At 30.5% G+C, this 23,210-nt stretch overlaps 2 protein-coding genes across 6 annotated transcripts; both read left to right on the top strand.

Annotated features, from left to right (window-relative positions):
- Nucleotides 1-109: 109 nt before the first annotated feature.
- LOC129913057 (adipokinetic hormone/corazonin-related peptide receptor variant I) lies at nt 110-2,981 on the top strand. Of its 2 annotated transcripts, none has more exons than XM_055991455.1 (8): nt 110-894; nt 962-1,136; nt 1,248-1,520; nt 1,580-1,679; nt 1,778-1,991; nt 2,054-2,322; nt 2,381-2,580; nt 2,631-2,981. In XM_055991455.1, exons 2-8 carry the CDS (start codon nt 994-996, stop codon nt 2,650-2,652), a joined length of 1,221 nt encoding a protein of 406 aa, XP_055847430.1. In that variant the 5' UTR covers nt 110-894; nt 962-993; the 3' UTR covers nt 2,653-2,981. The 2 variants fall into 2 exon arrangements, with proteins under 2 accessions (XP_055847430.1, XP_055847429.1); XM_055991454.1 differs by having other exon boundaries at nt 113-894; nt 2,644-2,981.
- Nucleotides 2,982-8,157: 5,176 nt separating this feature from the next.
- Nucleotides 8,158-23,090, top strand: LOC129913055 (cartilage oligomeric matrix protein). 4 transcript variants are annotated; one of them, XM_055991446.1, is made up of 16 exons: nt 8,160-8,649; nt 10,197-10,320; nt 10,563-10,626; nt 10,686-11,001; nt 11,092-11,221; nt 12,128-12,283; nt 12,728-12,904; nt 13,159-13,276; nt 15,302-15,423; nt 20,488-20,694; nt 20,754-20,869; nt 20,931-21,706; nt 21,780-21,877; nt 21,956-22,559; nt 22,621-22,754; nt 22,810-23,090. In XM_055991446.1, the coding sequence occupies exons 2-16, from the start codon at nt 10,251-10,253 to the stop codon at nt 22,884-22,886; spliced, it is 3,165 nt and encodes a 1,054-aa protein (XP_055847421.1). In that variant the 5' UTR covers nt 8,160-8,649; nt 10,197-10,250; the 3' UTR covers nt 22,887-23,090. The 4 variants fall into 4 exon arrangements, with proteins under 4 accessions (XP_055847423.1, XP_055847421.1, XP_055847424.1 ...); XM_055991447.1 differs by lacking the exon at nt 8,160-8,649 and adding an exon at nt 9,836-10,007; XM_055991448.1 differs by lacking the exon at nt 22,810-23,090 and having other exon boundaries at nt 8,158-8,649; nt 21,956-22,748.
- Nucleotides 23,091-23,210: the final 120 nt, after the last annotated feature.

The following is a 23,210-nucleotide window of genomic DNA, read 5'->3' as shown; positions in this document are numbered from 1 at the left end:
ATACTATCATTAAAATTATATACATTTGTAGATACTACTTGCTTGCAATCCTGAGTTCGAGTTCGAACTTTGAGCGATTGTTGAATTTTTTTTTTTATTTTTTCAAATATGGTGCGGGTGGTGAGGTCGTCCGACTATCTACTCTCTTATCTCTTAACGTACCTACATCTATAATCTCATAGACAATTATATTGCTGGTATTTAACAAAAACAGAAACAACAGCGTACAGCATAAGATTTCGATTATCTGGTGCTGAATTAAATCAATTTTAGTCAAAGAATCCGCTGGATCGGCTGATCATCATCAACGGAAAAATGTGCTAGTTTTATTATATTTTTTGTTATAAGTTTTAAATTCGAACAAAACACAAAGTGATGCTATTTATCGGCAAAATTTATTATTATTATTATTTGTAAAATGTAAAAACAATATATAGATTTAATTTCATGTGCAATTGGAATAGTGAAATAATTATACACCACAAAAATAGCATTTTCAAAACTTCCTCTTCAATTCGAACTACGAACAAATACCGGAAGCATCTCTGATAAACATTAAGATTCTTTTGTGAATCTTTTTGAAATAGTGCTAAATAATAGAATTAAGAGATATTTTTATTTGGTGTGGATATTTAAAAAAGAAACTCGTATGCAATTATATTGTTCATCTCTTAATCGGCTGATGGCGAAAACAGCTCAACAGCACAAATCAACATATAATAAATATTAAAATTAAGTTGTTCTCCCGTGCGTTCGAGCTAGAATACTACAGATAATACTCAAACGATCTACATTTCAACACATTGTTAAGTTCCCGCAGCAGCCACCGCCGCCGCAACTTGCTATTAGCTCTATTTGTTTAAGCTTATATTGTACAAATGAATAAACAATAAGGTAACCTTTTAAACTAAACATAAACATGTGTTTCGATGAAAACAATCGAATTTATTAACCCCCATAGTTCAAACATTCAACTCAAAGTAAAAGATCAAGATGCCTAACGCTGAAGCAATTGAGAATATTTACGACCATCGGACCTTGACTGAATGGTCAGAGGTTGACACGGCAAAAGAACTTCATTTGCCGAATAATATGGTCTTCAATGATGGCCATCGTTTATCAATCATTGTTTATAGGTGAGTTCAATAACAAGAAAAAAAAACCTGATGAGATATCAGGATTAAATTCATATCGGCTTCCACTTCGCCACGCAATTCTCACACACATTTCTCTTATGACGATTTCAGCATTCTAATGGTCATATCGACCATTGGAAATACGACAGTTTTGGTTTTGTTGACAAAGCGCCGTCTGCGGGGGCCATCTAGAATTGATATCATGCTGATGCATTTGGCTATCGCTGATCTTTTGGTAACTCTTTTACTCATGCCTTTAGAAATTGCCTGGGCATATACTGTAACTTGGAATGCGGGTGATTTTATGTGTCGTTTGATGAGTTTCTTTAGAACTTTTGGGCTATATTTATCGAGTTTTGTTTTGGTTTGCATATCAATTGATAGGTATATATTAATAAACATATTTTGTGTGAGAGAATGTACCAATTTCTTTATTCAAATAGATTCTATGCTGTTTTGAAACCATTGAATCTTTCAAGTTCGAGAGGAAAAGTTATGCTAAGCTTTGCATGGATGGGTTCGATTATATGTAGTGCTCCGCAAGTATTTTATAAAACAATATATCAACTAATTCATTAATTTTGATGTTTCTATCTTTTTTTCCGTTTGTTGTATATTTTATACTTGATACAACTAACTAGGCTATAATCTTTCATCTGGAAAGGCATCCGAAAATTGTCTGGTATGAGCAGTGTGTAACATTTCATTTTTTCAAAGATGAATTTCATGAAATGTGCTATCAGATATTGGGAATGTTGGTAATGTACGCTTTGCCTTTGGTAATAATACTATTTTGTTATACCTCAATTTATGTGGAAATTTATCGGAAGAGTAAGCGATTCATAAAAGGCACAGGTTTGATTCAATTTTTAGCAACAAATATAGAAATTTTTATCATCTATAAGGAACTTTTGCAGATAAATTTCGTCGATCGAACGATGATGTCTTAGGACGAGCAAAACGTCGAACACTTAAAATGACTGTGATAATTGTGATAGTTTTTATTGTCTGCTGGACACCTTATTACATTATGTGCATGTGGTGGTGGTTGGATAAGGAATCTGCCCTTAAAGTTGATCAACGTATTCAGAAGGGACTATTTTTGTTTGCAGTAACAAACTCCTGTATGAATCCAATTGTTTATGGTGCCTTCAATATCCGAGGAAGGGAACAAAGTTATAATAGAGTAAGTAATAGAGATATCAATTTAAAAAAATTATAATCTTGTGATTTTTAAATTTTAGTCGGTTAACAATCGTCAGACAACACTATCAAAGCGATTCAAAGATACACAACAGTTTAGAAATGGCAGGGGTATTTCATCGAATAGTATGACTGTGGACGATTCGCTGACCACAATTATACCACCGCCACAGCAAACTTCATTGGAATCAACAACGACAGCAACATCATCACCTGAAACTAAACTCACTGTTTGCATAAGGTATATTAATAAATTTTGCGCTATTTTATTTTACTGCTTTAATTTATCAGCTTTCGTTTTCAGTTGTGGTGACTCCATTGAACTTCCTAATCTACAAAGCCATAATAGCTCATATCACCAAAGCACAGATCTTCAATAAAGCATTGTCAGCGCTAAATTATATAGTTTGTGTGTATGTGTGTGTGTGTGTTTAAGTTTTGTACATTATAAATTATAAGATTAGTAAAGGAATTTTATTTATATATAAGATTTTACTAATATAATTATTATTGGATGTACACGTTCCTAAGATATTATAATATGAATTAACTAATTTTAAAATCTGCATCAATGTATATTTCTTTGTGTCATAACTATTTCAAAATATTCACGCTCATCGAAAATAAAGACCTTAAGTTAAAGTTTATTCTTTTTGTTGAAACTATAAGGTATTCAGTCTTTTAGGTGCTTCATCAGTTAAAGCAGTTAGTACTGATGTGCTGCTTTTAATCTTTTTTGTTCAGAAACAGAATCGCATAGTACACATTCGATCTTCGCGTTACAAAGCAATTTTGAAACTCAGAGGAATAGTGCTATTTTGTATTGCAATAGAAACAACAATACTATCTAGTACAGTATTCTAGACAGCAATGCTCCATTCTTTTATTGAATCATTCATTGATTCATTGAATCTTGTTATAATTTAGAAACATTATCTGACATTATCTGATTAATTAAATTTTCAAATTAATAAACAAACCAGTCTTATTGATATAAGCAAATTAATTTCGGTATTGGATTTAAACTGTTATGAAATGTATTAACTTCAATAACAATTAATTGACTATACCTACAGACAGAATTGTCAATAACAGACGCAACTATGTCAGAGATCAACGTTAATTGTACTAAATAATTATCTTTCTTAGATTATATCACGAAGATTGAAATCATCTAAGGTAGTTACAGTTAAGTTAGCATTTAAGTTGGCACACTCAGAAAAAAGGGACAGAATTTTCATCCTTGAACCTTTGACATTTTCTTAAGTAATAATTTTTTAATTCCTGCTTAAGTGCATTTTTTTCAATGAAAATTCCTGAAGTATATAATTTTTGAGTGTGATTTTTTTTATATTTACTTTGACCCTTAATACCCGGAAAGAAAAAAAATATTATCGAACAAGTTGAAGCATATTTAAATAAATAACAATTTTGTTGAAATATTTAAAAAAGGAATTCAAACAGTCCGTATCTGTACCTTTAGTTTCATTTATTATAATATCCTCCTGTTTTACTGTAACCAGTTACTAATTTTTCAACTTATTATATTCCAATTTTTTATAATATCCTCCTGTTTTACTGTAACCAGTTACTAATTTTTCAACTTATTATATTCCAAATTTTTTACACATGAGTTTCTTAAAACTTCTTGCTATAACTTTCGTGATTTGTTTACATTTTCCTCAGAAATATACGATCAAAACATGAAAATTATGATCGCCCACTTAAAATTCATCAAATACTAATCCCTAATTAAATAATACCCTCATTTGGCCAATTTTATCTGCTCATATAAGCTGTAAGCTTTTGTTTTTTACTTGTTCTATAGGTAAAGTATTGGTTTCATGTAAAAAAACAAACATGTTCAAAGTTTATATCAAAACGAAATTAACTCGTTTTGTTCTGATATTTCTCGTTTCTTTTGCTATTCCGATAATTTTTTAACATGTCGAGTCGAATTGAGTACATCTGCCAGTTAACCATAATCGACAAAGGCGTAATTTAAAAATATACATCTACACTTAGGAGCAAAAAAATGGAATCAAACTTTGCGTTCTGTAAAAACGATAATTGGTCAGGATATAATTGACATACATGAATGTCAATTGCACCATTAAAAAGTTTGAAACAAAAGCTTTAAATTAATGCTAGGAACTTAAAAAACCGTTCACTTTATCAAGATCCAACAGGCATAAATGAAGTACCTATGTAAGGAAAAAAAGACTGAAATTAAAACAGAGAGTATCTGTAAAACTCAACATTAAAAAAAAAATGAAGTGCAATTTATTGACAGACAACTTCAATAGTAATGTTAGGAAAAAAAAACTGAAATTGAAGCAGCGAGTATCAAGAAAATTTAACATTTATAAAAAAAAGAAGTGCAGTTTATTGATAGATAGCGATGATACTATCGTATGCATTTTTATGTTTTTACCAACAATTCAAAGTAAAAAATTCAAGCTTTTAAATGAGACCATGAGACTTGAAGAAACATTATTTTATCCACCGCAATTTTAGTTTTTAAAATAAATAATTTATTTGATTCCGTTTTTTTGCTCCTAAGTGTATTTCCGATATCGCTCTTCGTAAAACTAACAATGTCAAGACTAAGATATAAATGATGCATCCTATATCAGTCCATTCCATACTTTCGCATGACCAGTTAAACTATTTAAAGACAGAAAATCGAAAAAAAAAATAAAATAATAAAAAAAAAATTACGCATACACCACAGTGACCCATTAAATTTAACTAAGTAAAAACAGTTTTACAATTCAATTTTTGTTAAATTTCATTGACTTACATACCTTATATAAAAAAATATAAAAATAAGTTACGTATACAGTGACCAATTAAAGTTAACTTTTTTTAAATAGTTTAAAATTCAACTTTTGATAACTTTCATTGATTTCTATACATTGTAAGGTTCTTGAGTGAAATTTTACACTAAGAACTCTAGGATCAAACGAAAGGAACGAGAGGAGCTTTGCTGGCAAGACTTAAGTTACAACAGCAAGTAGGTACGACCTAGTTGAGTCTTTTATTATCAATATGACTTTGGTTTTTTATTTATGTTTATCACTGACAAAAGTCGCATATGTATTTAATGTATTCAGGTAATTAAGCAAAAGTTACATTTTGTTTAAGGTCAATGTAAAAAGTGATTGGTTTTAAAGTAGGAAAATAACCAAGTTTCCTCATATTAAAAAAAAACTTTCAATTAAATTGGATAAATCAATGAAATTGATAGTATCAAATTTTATATTTGTATACAATTTCATTTGATTTTTTTTTTCGATTTATATAACTAATTGAAGTCTTTTTTTCAGAAAAAATTTTATTTCAATAAAATCTTTAATACTAACTACAAATAGTTTTAAAAATTTGTAGATGTAAACATTTACATCAAGAAATTCAAATGACTTGTCAAAATCAATACATATTAATAAAAACAAATAAATATGCACAGTGCGATCTCGTGAACATCAAAGACAAATCGATTTTAATCTATACCCATTCGCAAAACGTGTGAACACCCGATTCAATTAATCAAGTAGTTTGATGAGCAATTACATCTTCAAAAACTAAAAAAAAAACAAACACTTGTTCCATTGACCTTCACCGAATCTTAAGATAATATAAGTAGCCTGAAACGAAATTTGTATAAGACGATCATCAACATTATGAAAGAAAAAAAATAAAAACTTCTAGATACGTTTATGTTGTAAAGTTTTTTTGTTTTTATCCACTGGATTATTACCTATACTTAACCGACCGACTGACGACAAGACCAACGTTGCACGCAACAACTTCCAGCTTATATGCGGTATACCTGAGCTGTTTGACAACACATACAATGCGTGGGAAGTCTTCGGGACAACCAGGCATAGTGCGTGTCGCCGTGCGTCGTCGTTTTCGTCTACTCCGCCGTGTAGTCGATCAGAGTTTATTTCCATCGCTTGTGGTTCAACGATTAACTCGAAAGTTTGGCAAGATCTTTCGGAAATCATTTTAATTTAGACACTCATTCGGAATTGTATTGTGATGTGTAAAAATGTCGTTTCGTTTTTTTTTCTTCTTTATTTTTATATTATGTTTTATTACATGAATGACAGTGGGTGATTCTTTCTACCGGGAACTTTGTATGATATTCTGTTTTAAACAGCTATAAGTCAACAATTCAATCAGATGACCTGAATTTCATTCATTTTGATGGGAATAAAGATTTAAATTTTTGAAGAAAAAAAAAATAAAATTTCTCTCTTGATCTTTTCCTGCAACAATATGCATGGTGGCTGTGGTGCCGGCATTAAACAAAAAAACTAGAACTGTAGCAGGAAACTATGATAATGTTGGCTACATTTTTGTCTTGTTAAATGCGAAAAGATATAAATCATTAAATATTTATTTTGACAAAAATGTAATCAAGTACATATATTAACATACACTATTTGAAAAACGTTTCATAGATGAATTTCCTTAAATCAATGCTAATGATACATTTTAAAATAAAATATAGTTTCTTTATCTTTGTGATTATTTTCGTATTCGAATCCCAAATCTGAAGGTATTAAAAACAATTTTTTTTAAATAATTAGGGTTATTTAAGTTATTTTTAATTTGTTAAGTTATTTAAAAGACACTGAATCAAAAATAATAATAAGAGATGTTTGAGAAAATTCCAATTTTTTTCTCATCGTCTGTTTTGGCCGATGAGAAAAAAATTGGAATTTTCTCAAACATCTCTAATTAAGTAATCACTTGGTCAAATAACTCACCACACAAAAATAATAATATCAGTTATGTTATATGTAGAGGTAGACAGAAAACAGCGCAAAAACTAGAATATTGAAGACATAAAATTACATATATTTTTAACGCTTGATTTAATTGTGGACTGTTTAATTATTGTAATAAACAGTAAATCTAAATTCTCAAAAAAAAAATCTTCTTAGGAAGTTTGGAACAATGTTTTTATTTTGAACATATGCTTTTCAGACTATGGCGAAGCCCAAATGACGATTATTTATTTCACCGGCAAATAAGAACTTTAATTTGAAAAATATAAATGATACAAATGTAAAGTTCTTTAAAAAAAAAAAAAAAACAGCAACAAATAAAAAAATTAAAGAATGAAAAAAATTACGCATACACCACAGTGACCCAGTAAAGTTAACTAATTTAAAAAAGTTTAACAATTCAACTTTAGTAATATATTGTCTTCCTATTTTATAAAGTTGTTGGAATTTAACGTTTAGAACTCTAGGATCAAACAAAAAGGAACGAGCTGTAAATTTGAATTCTATATAAAAATCATAACGCCTTGAAAAATGTATCTTAAAAAAAATTTTAAAAATAATCTGTAACAAAAACAATATAATAAGTGTGAGTTTGATATTAAAAAAATTGAAGTTTTACACGATTACCGTTAAAAAGGTCAAAGTTTAAATATGGAAATATTTACACAAAATCATAAAATGCAATAATTTCTTACAAAGTTCGACATTGTTTTTTACCAATGTAAAATCTACTCTATATACTGACTTTCGCTATAGCAAGTAAAAAATAAAATCAAAATAAAAAACGAAGACATTCATTATTATCAAAATGCAGTTAAAGTTATATTACAAAAATAACAACACACAACTTACCTGGCGCTTTCGGATACACGAACTTACAAACCAGATATATATCGGCATCTGCTAATCGTACGTAGGCGTTAAAATGCTGATATATATTTTTCGTTTTTTTTTTTTTGATCTCTCAAGTCTTTTCTGAAAGAAAGAATCACATCACTTTTTTCATGTGCCCAGTGCCACAACAAATAACAAAGTTGTTGGATTATTCCGTGTTGGACTGCCTTGCCTTAACGTTGTTGGTTAGCAGCGCACAACAGCTACAACAGCATCAATTCCTCAAAGCATAATATTGAGTTAAGATTTACTTCGTTTAGTGCTTTGTGGTATTCGCTTCGTTTGAGATCGTGGCTCTTCTCCGTGTATAGAGTGTGGTTGGTTAGTGTGACGCGACGACTTACGACGACGTTCTATCTTCTATGTTGGTTAACCTTCGGGACAAATAGATATTAAAATCTGTATTATAGTAGCGCACTATAGTAGTTGTTTTTTATTTTTCGTTCCAACCATATCCAGAGAGTGTATCTATCTGATTATATCTGAATTAGTTTTTTTTTTATTGACTGGAATCGCAGAAAGATTTGATCTTTTCACATATGGATGTGCTAGATCAGTTAAATTTTTATATTTGAAAATCAAAAACAAAAGGATAAAAGTGTCTGTGGTCACAATTTGTAAGTGTTGTTTTGTGTTCTTATATCATCTTTTGATATTACGATTTTTATATCTAAATAAAAGTGATTGTTATAAGTTAATATGGCGTAGTTAGTTCTTGAATAGCTTTAGCAGATGAAAATTAAATTGTTAAAATGAAAGGTATTTTGGTGCAAGAAAATCTAAAGATGATTTGATTTATTTCTGAGAGGATAAAAACAAGTGTGTTTTGTATTTAAAAAAAAAATAATTTAAACTAATATGATTCTTTTTTAAAGGATTCATTTTTCATTTAAATAAAGTTTAAAATAAGGAAGTGGAATTTGTAAACAATATTATTAATTTGAAATTAGAACATTCGAATCTTAAATCTTATTCAAAATGACCTTGATCTATTTTTAATTTTTAAATCATTCTTAGTTTTTTGTGAAGTTTGTTTATTTTGTGGAGGTTTTTTAAAGCAATAATTAAATTTTTGCCAGAGTATTTTGAATGTAATAATTCAAATAGCTTGCCATATATCAAAATACCTTTAACTTATAAGGTATAAAAAGTGATGTGTATCTAGGTATTAAAAATAAAATAAAAAACAAACATGATCGTCGAATGATGTGGTTCATTTTTGAAGAGAGAAAATTCGCTGCCAAATATGGACTATACCACTACCGTGTTTGACAAGGGGACCTTGACTTGGAGATTTATCCCCTTTTTTGTAAATGGTTTAGAGTCTCACTCTATTACCTGTTAACGATCAGTTTTTTTTTGTTCTTCATCAAGTCGATGTCTACCTATGAAAAAAATATAAATTCCTCATGATAGATTTTTACTTCCTTTGAATAACGAAAATTTATAAGTTGTATCTTCAAAGCTCCTTCAGGGATTTAAGAATTGTTCCACCGTAAAATTTATGATAATCATAATAATCCAAATTATAGTTGCTATTATACCTCTGCGTAGCTATGTTTGTGAAAAAACATCATAGGGTCAATATTGTGGCGTGAGAGAGGGAATTTGAATTGACATATCACATTCAGAGTGATTTAATCTGATTAAATTCGTTGCTCACATTGAAGGGATCTTTGAGCTGTTACATAACAAAAAAAAAAAAAAAAAACTGCCATATATATTTTTTGTTATGAAGCCATGCATTCTTAAATTTTTTTTTTGTTGTCACCAGATTAATCTGTTTTCAAATGAACAAAAAGGTTACTGCATAGTTATACCTATTGAGTGATCGTATCGAATCTAATTCCATTACTTATTGTGAACGTGTAGTGCATCGAAGATTCTATAATGTCAAACACGTAAAGAGGCCTATTTCAGCCTTATACTTTCTTATACGATCCATTTGTGTTTGTTTTTAATAGTGCTTTCTTGGGTAGGTTCAGTGATATGTATACCTTATAGTGCGTTTATTTGTCGTAAGCAAACATTTCCTACATTTCTTCTTTACTATCTGTTGTTTTGGTACCATTGACTTTAAATATGTATGAAATTATGTTACGTTTTTGAGTAAAAGAATTTTTTTTTTAAATGAATTTTAACTAATAGTAATAATATCTTCTAGATTCTCAGACAATCTAAAACTTTATTTGTGAGTTTTATCTTATATCATCACAAAATGAAGCTGCTTATGTTGTTATTTTTGGCTGGAGTTTGGAGTAGCATATCGGCCTTATCACTGGATCCAGGTAAATATTAAAAATTAGTATTCAATATTTCTAATTTATATTCACGGAATAAATTAAGCAAAGACACTTTACTGTGGCTATTAGCATTTTGTTTTTTCCTTACAAACATAATAACCAAATATACCAAATTTTGTACAGAAAGGTGTAAATTAGTTTAAATAATACACAAAACTCATACAAAGTTTGCACAGAAGATCATTTGGATTTCGAAATTAACTTGTGAAAAAAATTATTAATTCCAGCGGCATCCGGGGAGTTGGAACAATATATTAAAGGAGACTGTGTTATATCTATGAGACATATTAGGTAAAAAAAATATATTTGATATTGGTTTTTATAAATTTTATGCGAAAATTATATTTTAGACCTCGCCGAAAGCTTCACATATCAATTGAAGCTTTATTCATGATTGACTTTCCAAGCCTTAAACATCGAATGTCATTCTTTTTGGATCGCAAACAGCAACGTGTAACACTTGACATAAGTTTTAATTCAGTGACTACTTCGAAGCACTTTGATATTCCAAATATTAATGAAACAAGTACTATACGTTCATTGGCTCTTTATTTCCACAAAGATAAAATATCGCTAATTGTTGATTGCAAGGAAGTTTCCAAACATGAAATTGATCTCAGCCTGTCTAAGCTGTATACTCAAATGGAGGATCCAATTATAAAACTTGTAAGTTTATTGCAAATTCATTTCATAAGACTATACTTGTGGAGTTTGTAACACTCAAATGTGTGTATATATTTTGTTTACTTTTAATAGTTCCGTGAACGCAAATATCCACTACATTTTGATGGTACGGTTGAAGATGCCCTCTCACGTGCTAATTGCCAAAAAGGATTACACCGACGTGGGAACAGAAAAATGCTGAAAAATCGAACGAGTGAAAAGGGTGAGTTTGTGTTGAAAATGTTTTACTAATATTCATGTAAAGATAGAATAGTTTTTAAAGAGTTGCCATAATTTTATTGACTCTTAATTTTTTTGTTTGCTAACTTTGCTTTAGCGAGAAGAGATCAAAACTGTTTGTTTTTTTTTTTTCAATTATTCAATGAAAAAAGTTTCGGGAAATTAAGGAGATGTCTTCAAAACAACAAAGCATTTTTTTAAATCTCGCCGTAATTTTTTTGTTTAAACTACATTTGAATTATGATTAGTATTCTGACTTAAAGAATTGCAGAAACAGACAGTATTATGAAAAGGAAACTACATCATTCAGGCTATTATACTGCCCATAATCTCGTAAAGGCTCTAACTACATTTTTCTTACTTCTGAGTTATGGAGGAAAAAAGTAAATCTAATATCGCAATTTGCATATAAAAATGAAAAAATCAAAAGGACATTTTGAATTTTCTGACGTATTTGAAGACCTAGGCTAAAAAAATAAATGAGGATTAATCAGAGACAATGCCCTAACTCCAAAAATGCAAACAAAATCAAAATCGAAAATTTTGTAGATAGGACATTTACGAGATTATGGGCAGTATATTAATAGAATGGATGACTTACTAATTTTTATTCCACAATAATTTGTCAAAATTTAAAATATGAATTTGTGGTGAGATTGTAATTTAAAACTTTGATTCATATATAATATATAAAAGTCAAATGAAGCAATTACTTGCAAAATTATTCAAGATCTAAGCCGCCACTAAGTGTTTCTGAGTCATGAAGTGATCGCCATGAGTCAAACCATCTTGATAGAATTAGAATTCATTTAATCTTCCTCTAACAGACTAACAATCATAATATTACATTATTTTACCAAGAACTCATTATTTTTCATCTGGATTTCAGAGAAAAATAAGAAACGCGACGTCCGAGATTGGTTCAGCCAAGAGCCATCAGGAAATAACGAACCCTATCGTCAAACACAGGGCTTATCGACAATTGAAAATATTAATGATGTGCAAAGGCGTGGAGATATTCCAGTGATTCCCGGTGATTGTGAAGGTATGTATATAACATTGATATACATATGTATGTGTATGTACGTATATACCTACTTATTATTAAGTTTGTAGCAAACAAAAAAAAAAACTTGAAACGAATCAATCTGCATACAAGTTTTCACCTTAAAGACCCCGAGTGCTTTTCAGAAGCACTATTCAATTCCGTATTTGTGAAATCTGCGTAGGTTCCTTTTGCCAATTTATATTTTTGCTATACTACTATGTACTCCAATACAATATCAAGCACAAAGTCTCCAGCTCTCAGGTATAATGTTTGTGAGAGTTGATCTCGTCAAACAACTGCCCACATATTTTGAAATTCGCATATACATACTACGTGTATATATGGATATCCCGAATATAATAGGAGCGCTGAAGTTTAAATCATTATGCTTTTTTATGTTTTAATGTTCGTTCCTTCTTTTTTTTATTTTTTATCATGAAGACGCCCTCACAAAATCACTAGCAGATTTAATGGCATTAGTGAAACTGCTCCGCGAGGATATATCACACCAACGCAAGGAAATCGCATATTTAAGAACTCTGATAGAGAACTGTGCGGGCTGCAAGCCAGATGAATTAAAAGTAGCTTCATGTCGCACCGCAAATCCTTGCTATCCTGGTAAGTGTCATATGAAAAAATAAGAAAACAATACAATAAAAATTAAGCTAGAAGGTACCCGCACTTAACGATCTTGTGTCAGTGTCACTTTTAATGTGTATCAAAGACAAGAGTTCTTTATTTTATAGCTGGCTGGAGGTATGTCTATACAATATCTTGCCGGTATCATAGTTAAAGCTTTCGCTTTTTATCTCTGTTTATCTTGATTTGGAGTTTCATTTGGATACGTTTTTTTTTTTGTATATTCAACGTAGGTGCTGAATGTTATGAGACGCCGTCCGGTTTGAGGTGTGGCCGTTGTCCTCATGGTCTTGTCGGTGATGGAAAAAACTGCAAGCCAGGAGTATCTTGTGCGGATAGACCATGTTTCTCGTAAGTATTATTAATTTACTTGAAAATTCTAAATAAATGTTAGTGCCGACAAAGAGTTTACGACCAAAATATTTTCAAAAAAAGAACAATGTATTATCATGATAAACAGAAATATACTAAATTTAGTTTGGAGTAAGAACGCGATCACTAAATATTTTACTATTAGATTTTTTGTAATAAAACCATGGAGATGGAAAATTTCAGATTATTTGTATGGATTTTCCAAAAAAAGAGTTGGATTGCGTTTTTTCTATCAGCAAAAGGATAACTTTCTGAATTTATTAAACACCACTTCAATTCTTTGTGTTATGGTCATGCTTTTTTTTTCAATAGCTAGAAATAACTCCATGACTTTGCCCCATATCAACTGTTGCATTTCAATAAACAATATTTCTCCTTAGAAAAAATTTAAAAAAAAAATGAAAACAAACCATAAATAACATATCAATAGGGACACACGTCTACGCATTTTTCTTTTGATCAAAGAATTTCTAAATAAAACCTACCAAAAAGATATATAAACATATATTAAATTTTCTGTTAGAATTCAAATCAAAACTCATAAAAATACTCCCACCCTTGGGTAATCGATCTGTGGTCGTAAATTTTGGTGGTCTATCAAAAGAGAGAACAATTGACATGCATTCGCTTAGCCTCATTAAAAATAACATAAAATATGTATATCAAAGAGGCAACTGTCAAATGTACATTCAATTAACCCTACCAGTCTATGTTTATCTAAATTGTATCCCAAATGTTTGAAAGGAACATAACTTTTATGGACCACCCCATTATAGAAATTGATTTAGTGGTAGGTTATGGTTTTTATCTTTTATACATCACCTGTGCTAGACGCGTTATATTGGAATGTGTGTGTCCCATTGCCATACCGGTTGACAATGAGTATCTTTCAGAATTTTCTTTTTTTTTTCTTTCTAAGATATTTTATCTACTTCTAGGTTATTGTTTATATAGAGCGTGCGCCGCCGCGCGCCGGATGTACCCACGTTACACAAATGGGCTGGGCACAAGCAATTGAATTCATTTTTTTTTTTTGTTTAATTCTTAACACCTACGATCGGGCAGGTTGTTATTTATTGCATCTTGGACTGAATAGTTATGGGAAATAAATGTAGCGCCTTTAAAAACCATATCAGGTATTGTTTTCGAGGTAGCTATCTTCGAAGGTCTATGTAGAGGTATTCTCTGTACCGATTATTTTGGTATTTATTTATAAACATTATCAAAAAAAAAATATAAGAAGGAAAAGATAAATGAGGATTTGATTCGGACGCATGTTCTTTTCACACAAAACAAAAAATAAAACATTCAATTATTAAAGTGATGTTATTTCAAGATAAGTATATGCGCAAGCCAGAGCTGAAGATCTTCACGGTATTGTTAGCCTGGTTGGGGTTCTTTTTTATTATTATTTGTAACTCCTTTAGCCTTTTACAAAAGTATGTATAAACATAAAAACACTCATGGCGAATTGGTAAAAGTTTGTGTGATGTTGACGACGACGACGATGACTACGAGTACGACGACGCAAAGGCGCTGTAGTATTTTGTTGCGTAGGCGAACTCGATTTAAGTTATGCGACCACTCCGGTTGCACTGTGTTTGCGCTCTGCTCCATGTTCACGTTGGCGTCTTCTACACTCATCACTACTGAAACGTATCTGTGGGAAAGTGTGTATGACTATTTTGAAAACCCCCTTCGACAAAGTGATGGGGCCTGAGTTTTTGTTTAGTTTTGTTTTGTTTTTAGTCTTTAGTGTCAGCATGAGCGTATATCAAACTTGTTTTTAATATTTTTTACTCACAGTCATCGCCTATGTAGAACGTCGGTATAGGCTGGTTGGTACCTAAGTCTTGACAAGAAAAGAATAGGGAAATGAACTTAGGAAATTACCTGCCCTATTGAATTCTTAGAGATTTTTTGTTGTTGTTCAAGGATTATATAATTTCTTTGTATAATTTTTGTATCTTATTGATTGCGATTTGTGTTTTTTTTTTATTGCAGTGGAGTTCAATGTCATGACACAATAAATGGTGCGCAGTGCGACTCTTGCCCCATTGGATATGAAGGTGACGGAAAAACCTGTACGATAAGGAATGCTTGCTTAGACGGACCATGTCCTTCCGGTAAGTAAAACTTGTCACGTGCTTTAAACGTTTTGAAAAAGTCAAACTTGAATAACATGAACTAGAAAAATAAATCATCTGCATTCATTTTAAAGAATCTCGCTTCAACATTAATTAATACAATCCGTCATATGAATTAATATATATAACCGAGAAGATATATTTATGAATGGGGTCAAATCAAAAGTTTCAGGCGACATGTTTCTTTGGAACGTAATTAATATTGATTGGATTGGCCAATATATTTGTATTTCTGTTAGACATATCTAAATTTATTAGCATCGTTGTATTTTTTATGATATCAAACTATTAAAATTGATTAAAATGGATAAATTTACATGAAGCGAATGTTCTACTTAATAAATGTTTGAGGATTAAGAGTGTTAGTACACATCATGTCAAATTTATATGGGTTATTCGGTGACAACTAAAGTTTTTCCTTCTTTTTTATTGTTTTTCATGATTTATTTTTAAACGATGAGTTGTTTATAATATTTGTAATTCAAAATAAAAAAATTTCTTAGATCGACAACAGAAATTATATCAAAACTTTTCTTATAACCTACAAAAGTATGTCTAAAATATCAAAATATTAGTAAAGAAACATTTAAATTTTACTAAATATTAAAACAAAGCAAATAGTGACTTAATCTGCACCATTACCATACCAAAATATTCAAAGATTTTTTTCATATACCGAAATTGTATGCTAACACTCACACCCAAAAATTTCAATCGGTTCCGAGATTACTCGTATATTGAAATAAAATGCACGACTGGGGCCGCACGTACTTGCTCTTGTAGTTCAAAGTATCTATATCTTAGATAACTATTGGAAATTAAAGATTTTCGTTAAATTTTGAAAAAAAAAATAAAAGTAAAAAAATTCCATTTAAACTTTTTTTTTCAAAACATTTTAGATTTTTTTTACATTTTACACTTCTAAATAACAAGAAATATCTGTCTGCAAATTTTGAATAAAATTGGCTTAGCCTTTGATGAAATATACGACATTAACTAAAAAATGCATCAATTTGGCAGAAAACGGCAACGCCATACCGTTCTAGGAAATTTTTGTGAAAAACTAAAAACGCAGTTTTGTTAGACTCATTAAGACTATAACGAATACCAAATTTAATCGAAATCGTTAGAGTCGTTTTCGAGAAAATTGCAATAACTCATTAACGATACACGGGAAGAGCCGACATAAGCGATTAAAAAAAAAGAAATTGTCATATTTCCACTATCCGTATTTTTTGAGAAAAACTAAAAACGCATTTATATTAGATATACGTACAGCATTACTTGTGTCAAATTTAATCAAAATCGTTAGAGCCGTTTTCGAGAAAATTGCAATACCTCGAAAAGTTTGTATGGGAGGTATACGTTCTAGGCGAGATATTAAAAAACAAAAAAAAATCAACCTTGGAAATTACGAAATAATCATCTGTACCAAATTTCAAGAAAATTCGTCCACCTGTTTAGGCTGCAGCTTCTTGTACACCTTTTTTTGACGACGCACAGACGCACCGACGCACCGACGCACAGACCGACGGACGTCATGACGAAAACCACTTTTTCAGACTTCTCCATTATCGTAATGTTAGTTTTGATTAAAACCTCGAATTATTTTTTTTACACGAAACCAATACTTGCCCTATAGAGCAAGTAAAAATCATATTTTATTAAATTTAAAAAATTATGTAAATTTATATAGGTACCTACAAATTTGCGGGTGGTACCTACTGGTACTTTGTAAATAGCCCGGACTTCATACAAACTTCGACCGGTATCAGTAAAATTAGTTTATTGTTTTTTTTTTTACTTTATTTTTGTCTCTTTTTACACTCTTTTAATTTGTATGGTGTTTGGTATAAACATGATAACTGCATTAAATAAAAAAAAATTAAAAGATGACTTTAATTTTTTTAGTTATGTAAATACATTCAAAAATTGTTATCAATTTCTTTAATCAAAAATACTCATTTTTACAGTTATCATGTTTATACGAAAATTCAATTCAAATACATATATGTACAATTCAAGAGGATATACTTCACACAAAAAAGAAATATGATACCTATTCATTGAATTATTTTGTATCTATTATTTTTTTTTTCAAATTTTAAATCTAATTTTAACTATATTTTTTTGAATAGGAGCTATTATTGTGCCATCACATAATGTTCAACATTATCAAAGACAGTATACAGCCAGAAAATATTCCGTTATGACATCGTAAATTTGTATTTTTCCAAAATTTAAGCACACTTAATTATTAAGATAACAAGCAAAAATATAATAAAAACACATAACAATAAGTAATTAAAAACCTAGCAAAAGTATTATCAAACCATTTTCATACTAAAAAAATTATTTTGTTAAAATTTATAAAACAATGTTAGATATGTTATAATTTTGATATATATGAAGTTTTATAATAATAATAATATAAAAAAGTTTTAAATGTATAATGTAATAGTTTTAACAATATTTAATGCCAGAAAATGTTTTTTTTTTATTGAATTACTGACATAAAAAAAGTTATAATTTTGTAAGAATAAAAACTAAGAAATTATTTTTAAATAAAAACAAAATTAAAAATTATACAAATGTATTGTGTTTTCTTTCGCTCTTCATTGAAACAAAATTTTTGGTGACTTTTTGGTTTATTCATTGTGGATTTTTACAATTTTTCATTTTCTGGTATTAAATTATACTGAGCTTTTGTTCCCCCGTCCCCAATAACTTGCGGTGCTTTTTGTTTGCATTAATATATCAAATTGCGCTTTTCCCCAGTGCCTTAATCTCCAAGCCTAACTCTGAAAGCACCGAAATGGAAATATTTCTAGTACGAAAGATAGAGCTGAGTTCTTAAGCGTTTGATCGACCTTTTTCTTTAAACGACCTTTTTTTTTAGGTTTTCGATCAATGCGATCGGAACAGAGAATAGATTAGAACTAGTTTATCTTAAATATTTTCCAAAGTATTCCAATCCTTTGTTAAATCTCTTTAATATTCGACATTTCACGTCCGTTCTATCTTTTTTATTCTGTTATCGGAAGGATCGGAAGGAAAAATGTCCATGGTCACTTTAAATAATGCGAAATTACTGAAGCTGCTGACAGTTCCCTAGAGTCAAGAAAACGTATTTAACTCATTTCCTCCTCTTTTTTTAAATTTTTTCCAATGCGAAACCCGAGTCCTAGGATTCCCATGTCTTGTAGTAAAATTGAAATATCTTAATAAAAAAGTTCATAAACCTGTTTTCAAAAAATTGATTATTCAAAAATAAAAACATATTTTGCTAAAAATGAAAATTTTGTAAAGGCAAACACTGTTAAATACGTTTGAAAAAATAATTATTTTATTTCAAAAGTACGATCTCGTTTGCAACATAACATACAGAAAAATATATAATCCAGTCAAATAAGGGTTTAACCTCGGAATGAATGTTAGTAGAATTTTTTTTTGCTCAATATCTTTCATTTGCCATTCTATAACATATCTCAAAAGTCTAGAAAAATCTCATGTCCGCTTGTCGCGATTTCAAGGTCAAATCGCGAAATGGAGATTTTCAAAATTAGCAAAAATAGGCTATGGTATTAAATACACATATGATACATGATTTCAAGGTATTTTTTAATGCTCATTCCAAAAAATCTAAAATCAAGGCAATCTGACGTCTCTGAAAAAAGTTATACCTGTTTTTCATCTGTCAACCCATATTATTATAACAGTTGCTAACTTACTACCGAAAAACCCTTAAAAGTTATGGTAGCGGAACCAAATTTTGCATGAAGGTTTTAAGATACATTATCATTCAGAATCAAAACAATGCAATGCAAAAAACATTCATATCTATGACAAAATGGTATTTTTTGAGAAAAGGGGAAATTTTGGGATGTGCACTAAAAAACATCCATGTACAATCTTGGAATTAGTGCTAATAGGCTATTTTTTTGGTTTCTATGTTTGTTTGGATATTCTATAATTTTTGTCAAAAATCTAAAAAATCTCATGTCCGCAAGTTCTAATTTTCCAGGTTAAACTAAGTTAGGTGCAGATTTAAAAAAAATAATAAGAACACTTTAGATTCTTATATGTATACCAACATAACCCATATCATTTCAAGGTATTTTTTAACGCTGATTCCAACAAAACCCACAAACAAATCAATATGACCATCCCTGAAAAGTAATGTACCTTATTCATGTTGATCTGACACAAATATCTGAAGAGTAGTTTTTCATTTTTTTCAAATCTGCACCTTATCTTCAAACCAAGAAAATTAGGACTTGCGGACATGAGATTTTTTTAGATTTTTGAGGGTAGTTAAAGAATATCCAAACAAAGATTAAAATGAAAAAATTATCCTATTTGCACTTATTCCTAAGATGAACAAGAATCTTCTTTAGTGCATATCCTAAAATTTGCCCCTCCATCAAAAAATACCATTATTTCGTAGGTATATATATTTTTTGTAATTGATTATTTTGATTTTTAATAATGATGAATTCTAAAATCTTCATGCAAAATTTGGTTCATCTACCATAACTTTTAAGGGTTTTTCGGCAGTAAGTTTGCAACTGTTATAATAATATGAGTTGACAGATGAAAAACAGGTATAACTTTTTCCAGAGACGTCAGATTGTCTAGATTTTAGATTTTTTGGAATCAGCATTAAAAAATACCTTGAAATCATGTGTCATTTGTGTATATAATACCATAGCCTATTTATGCTAATTTTGAAAATCTCCATTTCGCGATTTGACCTTGAAATCGCGACAAGCGGACATGAGATTTTTCTAGACTTTTGAGATATGTTATAGAATGGCAAAAGGAAGATATTGAGCAAAAAAAATTTCTACTAACATTCATTCCGAGATTTACCCCTTTTTTCTCCTTATTTGACTGTATTAATAGTCAAAATTTTGTTTCAAAAAATAAAATTTCAATTTCCTCTCTAAGAAATAACCCGAAACAAGTTTGCATCAAAAATATAGTTCCCTATGTATTACTTACTGGGGAAAATACTTTTGCAGTAACTATTTTTTCCATCAGGGGTTGAATGTGTACAAACGAGTTCAAGGCCTTTCTACCAATGCGTATCGTGTCCACGAGGATTCTTTGGAAATGGAAGTAAATGTCATGACATTGATGAATGTGACCTTTACGAGCCATGTGATTCAAAAGCAATTTGTGTAAACCTTAGTCCAGGATTTAGATGTGAACGTTGCCCTGCAGGTTTCCAAGGCAATCATGCTAATGGTAATAGCAATACCAAAATATTAATTTTCGCTTTGTTATGTTAAATTTTTAATTCCTAGGTTACTCTACAACATATCTTTCTCCAAGCTACAAGCGACAAATATGTCGTGATATAGATGAATGCGAAATAGGACTCTCACTTTGTGACAAAAACTCGGAATGTATAAACACAATTGTAAGGATAAATTGATTTTTTTAACATTAATACTAAACTCTACTTTTCAATATTTATTAAGGGTTCCTACCAATGCAAATGTAAGGAAGGTTTCATAGCTAACAGTACGTTTGGATGTTTTCCGGTAACCGATATGTGCCCGGATGGTACTATCTGCCATAAAAATGCCCAATGCAAATACACTGGTAGCTTCCAGTATGGATGCAAGTGTAACGTTGGTTGGGCAGGCGATGGTTTTATATGCGGAAGGGACAGAGATCTTGATGGTTGGCCAGATTTTCAGTTGAGTTGCTTCGATGTTAAATGCAAATCGGACAATTGTCCCAATATACCAAACTCTGGTCAAGAGGATGCTGACAGAGACAGCATTGGTGATGCTTGCGATAATGATGCAGATGGAGACATGGAAGAGAATGACAAAGATAATTGTCCTTTTAAATATAATCCTGATCAAAAGGACTCCGATCATGATGGTTTGGGTGATGCATGTGACAATTGCCCGTATGTTCCTAATAGACGTCAAACTGATTCTGATGGTGATGGTGTTGGGGATGATTGCGATGATGATGTCGATAAAGATGGTATACTTAATAAATATGACAATTGTCCTACGGTCCCAAATCCAAATCAATTGGACATTGATAATGATGGAATTGGTGATGTATGTGACAACTGCGCTACAATTCCAAATCCATCTCAGGAAGACAGAGACAGTGATCTAGTAGGAGACGCTTGTGATAGTGACATCGATGGAGATGATGATGGAAGACAGGATAGTGAAGATAATTGTCCTATGGTTAGTAATCCTGATCAATTGGATACAGATGGAGATGGCAAGTATGCAGCATTTATATTCTTAAGAACGATTTATTCAAACTAATGTAAATATTTGAAAAACTTACATTTTCAGAGGGGATGCCTGTGACGATGATATTGATGATGATGGTATACCCAATTACAAAGACAATTGCGCACTGGCTTATAACCCTGATCAATTGGATCATGACAGTGAGTTTTGCTATTTGTTTTCAAAGATCTTCCAATATAAACTAATCATTTAATTTTAAATTTTCAAAACTTCTTTAGGAAACGGCAAAGGCGATATTTGTGAAAAAGACGAGGACCAAGATACAATTCCGAACTTCCTTGATAATTGTCCAAACAATTCGAAAATATATTCAACAGATTTTCGATCATTTCAAACCGTTATATTGGACCCAGAAGGTGATTCTCAGAAAGATCCCAATTGGGAAGTACACGCAAATGGCTCAGAGATAGTACAAACACTTAATAGTGATCCCGGATTAGCCATTGGTCATCCTGCTTTTGGAGGAGTTGATTTTGAAGGCACATTCTATGTTGACACAGATACTGATGATGATTATGTTGGCTTTGTGTTTAGTTATCAAAGCAATCGAAAATTCTATGTTGTTATGTGGAAGAAGCTTACACAAACTTATTGGCATTCAACTCCGTTTAGAGCATCTGCTGAACCAGGAATTCAAATTAAATTGGTTGATAGTTCCACAGGTCCGGGCTCAATGCTTAGAAATAGTCTTTGGCATACAGGTGATACCAGGGATCAAGTAAAACTTCTGTGGAAAGATCCAGCTAATGAAGGATGGAAAGAGAAAACTGCATATCGTTGGGCTTTGATGCATCGTCCTGATATTGGTCTGATAAGGCTTAGGTTAATAAACTTTTATTCCTTTTTCAAATTATCTTCCATAACTTCATAAATATTTTTTTAGAATCTTTGCTGGTGATGAGTTAGTGACAGATTCAAAGAATATTTATGATTCAACACTGAAAGGAGGTCGTTTGGGAGTTTTTTGTTTCTCTCAAGAGATGATTATTTGGTCTGATTTGGCATACAAATGCAATTGTATGTATTTTTTTTTATTTGTTATATTTGATTTATATTTATTTTTTTTATTTAGCACGTGTGCCTATTAAGGTGTATAATGAACTTTCGGAAAATTTGAAGCAAAGAGTTGAAGTTGACAGCAGCACATGAACTAACCACACTCACAACCGGAGAAGTATGCATACAAGGAGTCTCAGTACAATAAAAATCAATGTGCCACGTAGTATTCTACTTTTCTTTATTTATAATTTATATATTTTTTTTAATTTCTAATCAAAAGATTTTTGTGAAAAATAAAAACTAAAAAACTGAGGATCTTTTAAAAAATAATTAGTATAATGAATTTATAACAAAGTTTGAGATTTATTCATTTCAAACGTAAAGGTATATTTTTTTTAAGATAAAGGGGATGAAACATTCCTGAATCCATATCAATATAATGCACGATCGGTTCCCAAAAACTTACTCTTAGAA

This window comes from Episyrphus balteatus, chromosome 3, assembly GCF_945859705.1.
Source record: "Episyrphus balteatus chromosome 3, idEpiBalt1.1, whole genome shotgun sequence".
Taxonomy (NCBI): domain Eukaryota; kingdom Metazoa; phylum Arthropoda; class Insecta; order Diptera; family Syrphidae; genus Episyrphus; species Episyrphus balteatus.
This window is presented reverse-complemented; position numbering and strand designations above follow the sequence as displayed.